The 12,181-nt window shown below is 35.7% G+C and overlaps 4 protein-coding genes across 4 annotated transcripts; 2 read left to right on the forward strand and 2 right to left on the reverse strand.

Moving 5' to 3' along the window:
- Window positions 1-207: 207 nt before the first annotated feature.
- Window positions 208-3,113, reverse strand: LOC130504553 (ATP-dependent 6-phosphofructokinase 7-like). The gene is made up of 10 exons (XM_056999171.1): window positions 2,846-3,113; window positions 2,624-2,670; window positions 2,361-2,400; window positions 2,061-2,261; window positions 1,747-1,959; window positions 1,466-1,664; window positions 1,094-1,359; window positions 962-1,007; window positions 719-873; window positions 208-623 (listed from the first exon to the last, which is right to left on the reverse strand). Exons 1-10 carry the CDS (start codon window positions 2,930-2,932, stop codon window positions 426-428), a joined length of 1,452 nt encoding a protein of 483 aa, XP_056855151.1. The 5' UTR covers window positions 2,933-3,113; the 3' UTR covers window positions 208-425.
- Window positions 3,114-5,679: 2,566 nt separating this feature from the next.
- On the forward strand, window positions 5,680-6,665 carry LOC130504555 (profilin-5-like). Its single transcript, XM_056999173.1, has 3 exons — window positions 5,680-5,867; window positions 6,100-6,237; window positions 6,339-6,665. Exons 1-3 carry the CDS (start codon window positions 5,742-5,744, stop codon window positions 6,471-6,473), a joined length of 399 nt encoding a protein of 132 aa, XP_056855153.1. The 5' UTR covers window positions 5,680-5,741; the 3' UTR covers window positions 6,474-6,665.
- Window positions 6,666-7,248: 583 nt separating this feature from the next.
- On the forward strand, window positions 7,249-9,383 carry LOC130504554 (mitogen-activated protein kinase kinase 6-like). The gene is made up of 8 exons (XM_056999172.1): window positions 7,249-7,420; window positions 7,649-7,736; window positions 7,813-7,947; window positions 8,090-8,317; window positions 8,395-8,577; window positions 8,704-8,927; window positions 9,029-9,074; window positions 9,165-9,383. The coding sequence occupies exons 1-8, from the start codon at window positions 7,338-7,340 to the stop codon at window positions 9,255-9,257; spliced, it is 1,080 nt and encodes a 359-aa protein (XP_056855152.1). The 5' UTR covers window positions 7,249-7,337; the 3' UTR covers window positions 9,258-9,383.
- Window positions 9,384-9,506: 123 nt separating this feature from the next.
- On the reverse strand, window positions 9,507-11,980 carry LOC130504557 (putative FBD-associated F-box protein At5g56560). The gene is made up of 4 exons (XM_056999174.1): window positions 11,031-11,980; window positions 10,309-10,639; window positions 10,072-10,206; window positions 9,507-9,969 (listed from the first exon to the last, which is right to left on the reverse strand). The coding sequence occupies exons 1-4, from the start codon at window positions 11,912-11,914 to the stop codon at window positions 9,697-9,699; spliced, it is 1,623 nt and encodes a 540-aa protein (XP_056855154.1). The 5' UTR covers window positions 11,915-11,980; the 3' UTR covers window positions 9,507-9,696.
- Between the last annotated feature and the right edge of the window lie 201 nt (window positions 11,981-12,181).

The following is a 12,181-nucleotide window of genomic DNA, read 5'->3' on the forward strand; positions in this document are numbered from 1 at the left end:
TGATTGGACTAATTAAAATATTGGGTTGTTGTGCTATCGACAATAAAGAAAAAAAGAAACAGTGGTTGGAGACTTTTGTAGGGATTATATTTGTATATTAACATTGAACAATGATTTTAGAGTTTTTCACTCTAGTCGACGTTAAAGTAAAGTTATATTGGTGCAAAATCAGAAAATGATATAAAAAAATCTTAACATGTGACCAAAACAAAGAAAAGATTGTTTCATTTATTCATAAATCACAATCATATGATATGTGGAGTGTGAAAAAGTTACAAAACAACACATATAAAAGAAGAGAACAAAGATGTGTTTCACAAACTCTTACAATTATTTCACTTCCGGCATAATTTTTCAGAAACCCCTGAATATGTATATGATGCCTGAAAGTTCTCTAACCAAAGCTTCTTTTTTTTTTTTAACTTTCACTTAGTTATCTCTTTAGTCACCGGAGGTATATCAACAACTCCGTTACATATTTCACCGTCAGTAGGAGGCGCCTTCTCTTTCTTGGCCTCGGATATATCCTTAGGGCCCAAGAAACTTGGTTGATTAGTAGAAGACAACAGCCTTGCCCACATTCTATCAGTAATCACCACTTTGTTCTGTTTCTCTGTTATCCTCTGCATACAAAAACATAAAGATCAATCATATCAGGGCCATCCAGCCAGACCACAGTGTCTGTCAAGATTACTCAGATTGATTAATAGTAACTTACGTAGAAAGGGATGTAAGTTTGTCTTCCATGGACAAGACCACTGGTGTAGCCAGTGTAACCAGCCATTGCACCATGAACCGCGCTCTGAGCAAGAAGTGTACAGTAAACATTGTCTGCCGCATTGCTTGGAATCGCCCTGATCATGTATGTAGGATCTAAAAGCCAGAAACAAGAACTGCCATTAAAAGAAACCTAAATACAAGTAAATGAAAAATAAGAAAAAAGGGTAATGATCTTTGTTACCAATATATTTGAGGTTCATAACCATCTTGATCTTCTTGAAATGATCCTGTAAAAATACTATTCATGAGTTTTCATTGTCATGAGATAAGAGAAGGTTTTTGAGTCTTTTTTTTTTTGTTTTGTTTTGTTCACCTTGATGCTCTGTGATAGCCACAAGCCGACATCTTTGAGAAGCTTGTTACCAGACGCGTCCTCAAGAGTGTTAGACTCCATGCTTTTGGACATCATTTCTTGTCCTGCTCCTTCAGCAAGAACAATCACCATGTGACCATGCTCCTTGAGCCGTTTCTCTATGTACTCAAAAAGTCCACCTTCTCCTTCAAGGTAAAATGGTGACTCCGGAATCAAGCAGCAATCAACATCTCTGCTTGCTAATGTAGCATACATCGCTATAAACCCTGTAGTAATTTATCAAATAGTATATAATCACTATAACATTTCTAAAGGTGCTTTAACTGTAATGTTCAAAGCAAATACACACAAGAAGAGAAAATTTTCTTTTACCACTATGACGACCCATAAGCTTAACAAAACCGATACCATTCTCATTACTCTCGGCTTCAACATGAGCTGCGTTGATGGCTCGTTGAGCTTCCTCCACAGCAGTGTCAAACCCAAAAGATCTATCTATTACTGGTATATCGTTATCGATCGTCTTCGGTATTCCAACCACAGCAACTTTAAGTCCACGTCTCCTAATCTCCTACATGGTTTAATTATACACAAATCTATTGATGTTGATTTGTTAAAGCTTACAAATTAATATATATTCCGATGATTGTTACCTCATATATTTTTGAAGCTCCTCTCTGTGTTCCGTCTCCACCAATAATGTAAACCTGGTTGATTCCTCGATCTTGGATGCTATCAACAATCTTTGTGGTATCATGTCCACCTCGTGAGGTACCGATGATTGTTCCTCCGCGTTTATGGATATCGTTCACGACTTTAGAGTTCAAAGGGATCGTGTTCTTGGCATAGAATCCCTTGTATCCACCCTGTTACATATGAGAATCCATTAGGACAATTAGTTGCAAAAACTCAAACTCATGTAGACGAAGAGATCATAAATATTATGTTTTTCACAAAGCTTGCTTACATCGATTCCAAGGATTCTCTTTACTCCATACATGTATGATAAGCTGCTCACGAGTTCTCTAATCACGGTATTGAGACCGGGACAGAGACCTCCACATGTAACAATGCAAGCATGGACTTCATCTGACTCGAAGTAAACCTTTTGGCGTGGACCAGCGCGTCTGAAATGGATTCCTCTTGGACCATCTTTGTGGACTATAATCTGAATAACAAGAACAAAAATAGAACATTATGACATAATAAATCATCTAAATACCATTTTTCAAGCAGGGTAAAGAAGGATTTTGCTTGATGAATTTACCTTCTCAGGTACAGTATCTTCTGTATCAACAAAGTATTGCCTGACAAACAAACAAAAAAAATCAAAACACAAAACTATGAACCCTTTATGCAGTGAAAATCACTGGAGGTCATTAGCTCAGCTGGACTTGATTTATGGTCATTGTGTTAAAGGGTCTCCGGTTCGAGTGAACATTGGGACGAAACTAATATTATATGTTGTGGTTTCGGTCCTGAACCCATGAAATTCAAGAAATACTTACTGGATAGGTGAAAAATACTTACTTAACCACTGAGTAAGCTGGATTGTCTTTTAATGGATTTTGATAAGTCTGCAAATAACATATATACCGTGAAAGCATATCAAAACTACAGAGCCCAAAGCAAAAGACTCATCCATTGTTAAGAGACGATATTAGATACGATCTCTTTGTGAAGATTGGAGAATATTCCTTTTTAACTTTACAAATCAATAAAACAACAACCAGAGATCAAAGTGCAACGTACAGGAAGGTCAGGAAGATAATCGATGAGATGCGGAACGTCTTGTAGTATATAACCACCAGAACCGTTGACGATCTTCGGACTAGACATAATCAGAAGATGTAAGAGTGTGTGAGAGACGAAGAACTTTTCTCGCTTTTTTTAGACGGGTAATCTGATCACACAGGTGGTTGGCCTCAAATAAAACTTTTAAACATGAGTGTGTTATATGCAGTTGGGTACAGGATTCTCGTGTATATATATAAAATGCAGGAAAAGAAGAACTTTCAAAGGAAAAGATTATTCACAGTTCAGTTTCAAACAAAAAAAAAAGATTATTCACAGTATTCTAGAACAGTTTAAATTTTCCATCTATGGACATAGTTGACTTGGGGGCTTGTAAAATAAGTAATTTAAGTTAACTATTTGTAAAATAGTATTTTATCCTCTCTTTTTTTTTTTGGAACACTAAAATAGTATTTTATTCATTCGTTTCAAATAGTGCCGTTTAACATCTTATGGAATTTAAAGAAAAAATATTCAATATTTTTAAAAGTTACTATTTAAAGAAACATTGTTTTTTGATAAAAGTATAAAATATAATTTTTTGATAAAACTATAAAATATTTCTTTCAATCTAATTTTCTTTATAGTTAAAATTTTATTTTAAAATAAATAAAATTAGTGTTTTTAACAATTAAAAATAAGAGGTTGCGTCTTGACCGGTTCCACCTTTTGTATTTTCTACTAAAGCATGTCTGTTTCAACGTTGAAGGGATATTCCGACGATAAAGAAGCATAATCTCTTAATTAAAAAAAAGAAGACAAATCAGTTTTTATGTGCCGACTATCTCTGTTCTCTGATTGGTAAAATATCAGAGGACTGGAGTAAAATGGTGAAACCAAAAAGCAAATGCAAAGTTATATGGACCCACTTTAATGAGCGATATATTTCCATCTTCTATTAGTTGAGAAAAGAGTTGCGCCAGAAAAAAACTAAAACACATGATAACAAAAAAAAAATTTACTCTACATATAGTGGGTCCAGCGTAAATGGTTTTACTCCGTTTTGCGCTGATATGTTTACCAATCAAACACTTTTTTTTTTGAAAGCTGGTTAAACTATCTCTGTTTTACGTTTGTATATTTGTTTAGGATAGTTTTCTCGAATCTTTGTGCCTTATTTTTTTGGGATGTCATCATGTCATGTATCAGGCAACTATTGCTGCTTACAAAGAGATAATCTGATTTTAAAATTTGTAGAATCCAAAAAGAGTTGACGAAAGCCTATAAAGTTCATAATTCTATTGCTTACTCGTTTTAAATAAATTAAATATCAATTGTATATAATTAATTTAAATAAAGTAAACTATACTCGTGAAACCGTATGAATCATCGAGTTTTCTGGAATCGACTATTCTGTGGTCAACTGAAAATAATGAAATTTCCCACCGAACCAGAATAAAAACTACTAGTAGAAAATGTGTATTGTTTCTTTTGAGCCATTATTTCTGTTTTTTTTCTATGTACGATTTCTAATATTATTTTTTAGTTTTCATTAAAATAAAATATTTTTATAATTGCCATTTCAACTTTTTGTCTAACTGTTTCATTTATTTTAAAATAAAGTCGTATAATTTTATTTATTTGTTAAGACTTATGATTTAACTAAATAAAGAGAAATATTTCTTCCAAAATAATTTAGTACACTATTTTCTTAATAAATTTTGAAATAAACAAAAAGAAATAAAATATAAAAGTACAAAATTATAAAACTTTGATTTTATTGGATATTTTAAACCAAATTAATGACTTTTACTAATACCACTCCATAACAAATAATGGGAATGATTGGTAGAGGCTTTCTATTTTTTACTCTAAGATTTAGGTTTTAGATTTTTATCTTTGGCTTTAGTTTATTTTGATGTAGAGAATTTTTAGAGCACTGCATAAAATCTCTAGAGAAAGTGCTGTCTAAATTTAATATATTTTCTTTTATAATGTTTTGGCTTTCGATTTAATTTTGAAAATAAAAATATGATTGATTTTACAAAAGACAGTAGAAATTAAAATTGCTCTCCACAGTTCTTACAGCCTCTACCGATCGCCTCCAAAATATCTCACCCTTTAAGCTGACTGATTTTCCAGGATTTCTTTCAAATGTGCCTTCCCACAAGTCCTTTTTTAAAGTATCCAAGTTTATGTTACTATGAAATCATTTCAGCTTTCTTTTTCATTTTTTGTGAAATGGTAGTAGTATGAAGATGGAAAGATATTTTAAGAAAAGGTTAAACCTGTATATAGTGTTTTGTTATTCATCAAACAAATCTTTACTTTTTTTTTTTTAAATATTCATTAAACAAATCTTTCCATTTTCCTTAAAATTGATTTGAGTTTTATGTTTATTATTATTTTTCTCTCTCTTAAGTTTTTTTAAATCATTTACCAACAGTATCACATACTCAATCTGTTTAAAAAATATATTTATTTGAGAATTTTTACACATATTAATAAAATATTTTTAATTTTTAGTTGTAAATATATTATTTTTGGTGTTTAACTGTTACCTAATAGAAACTTAACACACACAATTAATTTTATTAAAATTTATAATTTAATATTATAATTTAATAAAAATGTATCGAAAATGTAAAGACTGTATTTCTTAAAAGCAAACTTAAAAAAATGTATTTTTTTTTGTAACAGACGGTAGACATTAGTAAAACTTAAAATACAATAATCTTTTTTCTACACACGACAATTTGATAGTCATACTGACACGTGTCGTCCATGCACGTCTATTTGCGTAAAATGCCACTACTACCCCCACACACACACACAAAACACTTGTAGTTTCAACGCTATCTCTACCAAACATTCTGATTAACCACAGACAGAACAGAAGAAGCGGAGCCAGAAGATGTCGTGGCAGACATACGTCGACGATCACTTGATGTGCGATCTCGGGGACGAACAGCGCCTCACCGCCGCCGCAATTATCGGCCATGACGGTAGCGTCTGGGCTCAGAGCGCAAATTTCCCTCAGGTTTAGGGTTTTTGTTTCTTCAGCCCACCGCTGATGTCTACTGAGTTTCCATAGAGTTCGTATATGAATAGATTGAATCATTTTAGTTCAGATCACAAAGTTCAAAGCTTTACAAGCAGAAAGTTGTGACTTTGGACATGAACATGTTTTTTTTTTTTTAATGTGGTTGAGTTTGGTCTCCTGATTCTCACAAAGCTTCTCATGTGTATAACTATTGCTGTTGTGTTTTTAGTTGAAGCCTGAGGAAATCGAAGGCATCAACAAAGACTTCGCAGAGCCTGGAACACTTGCCCCGACGGGATTGTTCATCAATGGCGCAAAGTACATGGTAATCCAAGGAGAGCCAAATGCTGTGATTCGAGGAAAGAAGGTTGGTTAACTTGACTGATGATCTCGATAAACCTTTTTTCTTTTCTTTTGTTGTTTTTTATGGAACCAATGTAAGTTTTTTTCTTTTTGCTAATATTATAGGGAGCTGGTGGTGTTACCATAAAGAAGACCACCATGGCTTTAGTCTTTGGTATCTATGAGGAACCGGTGACTCCTGGACAGTGCAATATGGTTGTGGAGAGGCTCGGTGACTACTTGATTGAATCAGGGCTCTGATCCCCCCAAAGTGATGCTGTATTCTTGTCCATCATGTTCTCTTCTAGTTGTGTCGTGTGAGGGAAAAAAACTATTTATATATATATATATATGGAATGTGATGATTGATCATTTAAAATATTAGACTGCCTATTAGTGATTGGTTGTGTTGTTCTTAAACTATATATGGTATTATCAAATTCTTAAACTGCAGATTGAAAGTTTTGTTGAATTGCAATGAAGATTGATTCGATCGCATGAACATAGATAGACACATGTGATGTGACTGCATTTACAAGTTTTCAGACAGAATGTCATGTATATGCATTTGTCATAACTTGTAACAACATTGAATCAGATCGAAGTCAAACTAAGACTGTTGACTTGAGATACCTTGCAGAAGCCGAAACTGAAGACCTTTTGTTTACTTATTAGGATTTTTAGTTGACCTTAACACACGGCTCTTCCAAAGCTACAAGCGACATCAGTTAGCTCTGTTCTGATGAAATTAATTAGCTATTGAACACACAAACGAAGCATGAGAAACCCAAAGCATCCGGTTGGAAACAAGGCCGACTCGGTTGAATAGCCGTGCAATCAACGTTTCCAGAACCACAAGCCCAATCCAAACCACCTCTCAGATCTCTCTCCGAAGCTTTAGAAGAAACCGTGCTTAGACTAATGGGTCGATTAAGGGCCCATTTAAATCTTACTTGGCCCGTCTTATTTCTGGGCAATTATATAATAATTAATTTTTCCCGGTCTCACGCGTTCAAAATAATGTCCGTTACCACGAATCATCATCGTCTTCTTCTCTCCACTTCTCACTTTCTCTTTCTAGAAAACTGTTTATATTTACAATCCCTAGAGAGAGATAATCCCTAGATGGCGCCGACGAAGCTCAAATCAAACTTGAAGCAGCTTAAGCTCTCCGTCCCAGCTCAACAGACCCCAATCTCTTCCTTCTTGTGAGTTCTCCCTAACCGATTACAAATCCCCACTTCTGATTTCGCTACAAAAAAATTATCATTAAAATTTGCATCGATAGTATGTTGTTTGGATCCTGAAACTTCCCCGATTGTATTACGATCTCTGTTTTGTGATTTGAACCATTTTAGTGATCGAATCCAATTGAAATCTCAAAAGGACTGTGTGAAAGTAAACTTATATGGGTTAATTTGTGAATGCGTTAACAGGACTGCAAGTGGAACGTTTCACGATGGAGATTTTCTACTGAACCAGAAGGGGCTGAGGCTGGTGGTGTCAGATGAGAAGCAATCAACGGTAAAAACTTCACCTTACCTGAAACCCATTGATTACATTGCTCTAGAGAATAAACAAGTAATTACGTGTATTGCAGCCATCTGATAGAAAGGAGCTTGATTTCGAAATCACTGCTGAAGACTTGGAAACCGTGAAAGTCATCGGAAAAGGCAGCGGCGGAGTTGTTCAGTTAGTTCGACATAAATGGGCTGGCAAACTATTTGCTATGAAGGTATGCTTCAATAGTTTATGAAAAGTTGCTATTTAAATGACTTAGAGGAAGCAGGAAAGTTATGCTCTGTTCTGTAATGAGTTCAAGAGCATTTGGGGGGTTTGGTTTGAGTTTGTTCACTTTTTTTTTTGATGAATCACAGGTTATACAGATGAACATACAAGAAGAAATCCGAAAGCAGATTGTCCAGGAGCTCAAAATAAACCAAGCTTCTTCTCAGTGTCCACATGTTGTTGTCTGCTACCACTCTTTCTATCACAACGGAGCCTTTTCCCTTGTGCTCCAGTACATGGACCGTGGTTCTCTTGCGGATGTCATACGACAAGTCAACACTATTCTCGAGCCTTACCTTGCTGTTGTCTGTAAACAGGTCCCACCAAATGATTCAAAGCCATTCTCATGATTTTATATCACTCTTTTACTTATTTTTCCCCCTCTTGTAAACAGGTTTTGAAAGGACTTGTGTACCTGCACAACGAAAGGCATGTCATACACAGAGACATTAAACCATCAAACCTTCTTGTGAACCATAACGGAGAAGTGAAAATCTCTGATTTTGGTGTCAGTGCAAGTCTTGCTAGCTCCATGGGACAGAGGGACACATTTGTTGGAACCTACAACTATATGTCGGTACGGAAAAACATTCCAAAATCACTACATTTGGAACCTTTATAAATTTCTTACATGCCATTGACTAGTAGCTCTTGTTTTTTTTAACATACATAATCATGTCTCCTTTTTTTCTTACTTACATAGCCTGAGAGGATCAGTGGAAGCGCATATGACTATAGCAGCGACATCTGGAGTTTGGGAATGTCAGTGTTAGAATGTGCAATAGGAAGATTCCCTTATTTGGAATCTGAAGATCAGCAGAACCCGCCTAGCTTTTATGAACTTTTGGCAGCAATCGTAGAGAATCCACCACCAACTGCTCCTTCTGATCAGTTCTCACCTGAGTTCTGCTCCTTTGTATCAGCCTGGTAAGTGGTTTACTCATTATATGCTTTGTCATATACTTCGCATTGAAAACAGAGAAAGAAAAGAGTTAATATTAATGGTTTCTTTTTTACATTACAAACAGCATACAGAAAGATCCTGCAGCAAGAGCATCATCCTTGGACCTCTTGGTAAGCTCCCCCCTCTCTTTTTCTCTCTTGGTAACAATCTTCAGGATCTTTGATAAAAACATGCGACTTTTTTTTTGTTAATGTTCACAGAGTCATCCATTCATAAAAAAGTTTGAGGACAAGGATATTGATCTCGGCATACTTGTCGGCACTTTGGAACCACCTGTTAACTACCTTAGATAAGTAAGTCCTCTTCTTTTCTTCTGCATTTTGGTGTATGATATGATATGATAAGATGGCATGATGTATAATGTGTTCCTAAAGTTTAGGATTACTTGATGATCAAATTGAATGAGATTTTATTATTTTTTTGCCTTTCTTCCTTTTGATATGAAATATACACCTTTTGGTCAGAGTATGTGATAAAATAGACTTATCCCCCACCTCAAATCATGACATTTCATAAAGAGACGAGTCATTTTCTTGAAATGCAGAGAGGGTATCCTTATATGTAGATTAACATGTAAGCAGAAAATGCTCTGTTTCCACAATATAAAGATCTGGAGATTCGGAAAATAAAACCTATAAAGAACAAAAGTAAAGTCAGAGAAAAGGGAAGAAGAAATCTAATAAGAATCCCACATGTGTCTTCTTGAGACACATACTAGATCACATCAAGAGTTTAGTCAAACAATAACTGACATGTCTGTGAAACTCTGTGCAGTTTCTTCAACTTTTTGAGCATGCGATGATGTTTGTTTCTACATCTCGTTGAGAATGTCGCCATCTTTAGACTAGTAGCGTTTGCTAGCATGTAGGCAGCCACATTCCTCTCTTGCTCTGTGCCTTCATATTGTCTCCACTCCATGATCTCTAGATGTGTCGATAAACATTCGGGAACAGATTTCGGTTCCTTCCAGAGGATCATCGGATCATTGTAATGGGCACCATGTTGCTGATAAAAAAAAAAGAGAGAGAAACATTACGTGGGTTAGTATTATAGGTCGTTATTATACTGTTCATATAACATACTACGTAAAAATCACATACTACATACCGACTTAAGCTTGAGATGTTTGAGTCTTGGAGAGTCGTTGAGTATACAAACAAGTAGATAGGCCCATCCCGCAGAACATGTACACAGCTCTAGATGTTCAAGATAAGGGAAGGTAGTGCCCCTAGGATATGGAGTCTGCAATTGAAATATGCAATAGTTTACTATATTGAAATAATAAGATATACTAGGAGAATCTTGTGTTCTTGACATTATTTGAGTAACAAAGTTTTTTCTTACCTCTGAAGAGAGAGAACATAGAGATAGATGACGGATTGAGGTAAAAGATCCTATGAACTTTTCAGACTGGCTACAAATAACCTGGACATTAGCCTCGGTCACCTCTGTCATATGTTCAAACTCCAGAAAGTTACTGAATGTATCTTTAAAGTTTATTTTCTCCAAAGAAGGAGCATTTATCACAAACCCACGATCCTCCTTAACGCAGGCACGTTTCCCTTTCGAGTTATCGATAGATAAGCTCTTCAAAGAAGGTGCGTCGATGTCGAATATCATCACATTGTCATCTATGGTTTTGTTTATAACCAAATCTTCAAGAACCGGGCACCTTCGTATAAGGTCTGCAAATGATTCGTCCCCCCCCCCCCAAAATTTAGCCGATATAAGGTGCAGACTCTTTAGTGATGGCAAATAAAACCAAGGTTGAACATTTTCGAAGATCAGACTGTCGTCTTTGGTCTGGTCTACAAGCAAATATTCAAGAAGCGGGCAAATTGGTAAGAAACCTGCAAGAGATTCGTAATTCGGGAACTTGACCGACAAAAGGTTGCAGAGTTTTGAGCAGTGGAAAGCGAAACCAAGGCAGATACATCTTGATACTTAGTTCACTGAGCGTCAATGTTTGTAGTGTTCTGCAACTCAGAGTACACTCCTTAGTAGTATCCTCACTGTCGGATACTTCTGTTTGTTTCACAACCAAATCTTCAAGAAGAGGGCATATCTGTAAAAGAGTTGCAACTGATTCGCCACCCGAGAACGTAACAGATAAAAGGTGCATAGTTTTGAGTGATGGCAAGCAAAACAAAGGTGGAACAGAACCGATGATTAGGTCACGGAGTATCAATGTTTTTAGGGTTCTGCAAGTGTGAGGCACATAATTATTGAATATTCGGCAGGTTCGCTTCACAAACAAATCTTCAAGAACAGGACAGATTCTTAAAAGACTTGCAACAGATCCGTCCTCCTCCGAGAAATAAGTCGAAAGAAGGTGCAAACTTTTGAGAGAGGAAAAAAGAAAACAAGGAGGAAAAGTATCTACCACCACATCCCATACAACCAAATATTCAAGATGCGGACACGATTGCAAAAGACTTGCAAGAGACACGTCACCTGAGAACTGGACCGAGAAAAGGTGCAGACTTTTAAGAGACGGCAAACGAAAGCAAGGAGGAACAATCTTGATCCTTACTTCATGGAGTACCAATGACTTTAGTGTCACGCAAGTACTCAAGCATCTCGGCAGTTCTAGGGTTTTTCCAAACGTCTGGATCCTCAGCTTTCTCACTGACCGCTTAACCGCAAGTTTAACCCAAATATTGATGTCTGAAGCTGAATAGTCCTGGTTAAGTATGAGATGCAACCTCTCTAGAATTTGATCATTGTTAAACAACAACGATCCGTAAACAAAATTCATAAATGTCACAAAACTCGCATATGATTCATCATCATCATCATCAAACATGACATCTGGCACCAGTTTCCATGGACCCTCCATTCGTAATTTTGTTAGGAGATGTGTTGCGGTGCTCTCTTTATAAAGCGGAAGCAGCGATAATATCTTCAAGATCAAATCATCTGGCAACTCACAGATGCTCGGTTCCTCCATCTTTTTTTGTTTGATGGAGTTTCTCTCTCCGTTTGGAAAACCCTAACTTCTGTCTCTAATTATACTGAAGGGGAAAACTTGGGGCACAAGCGAAGAAGAAATTAATTAAGAAATTATGTTTCGCTATTAAAAAAAATTATTTATAACGTATGAAGGGAAAAATATTGTCGAAATGCAGTAAAGGTTAATTTCCTAAATCTTAATTTGACGTGGAAAAATCATTATTTGTCTTTTTCTTTTATTTTTCTTCCAATTATTTAAAGGGTG

This window comes from Raphanus sativus, unplaced genomic scaffold (assembly GCF_000801105.2).
Source record: "Raphanus sativus cultivar WK10039 unplaced genomic scaffold, ASM80110v3 Scaffold1658, whole genome shotgun sequence".
Lineage (NCBI taxonomy): Eukaryota > Viridiplantae > Streptophyta > Magnoliopsida > Brassicales > Brassicaceae > Raphanus > Raphanus sativus.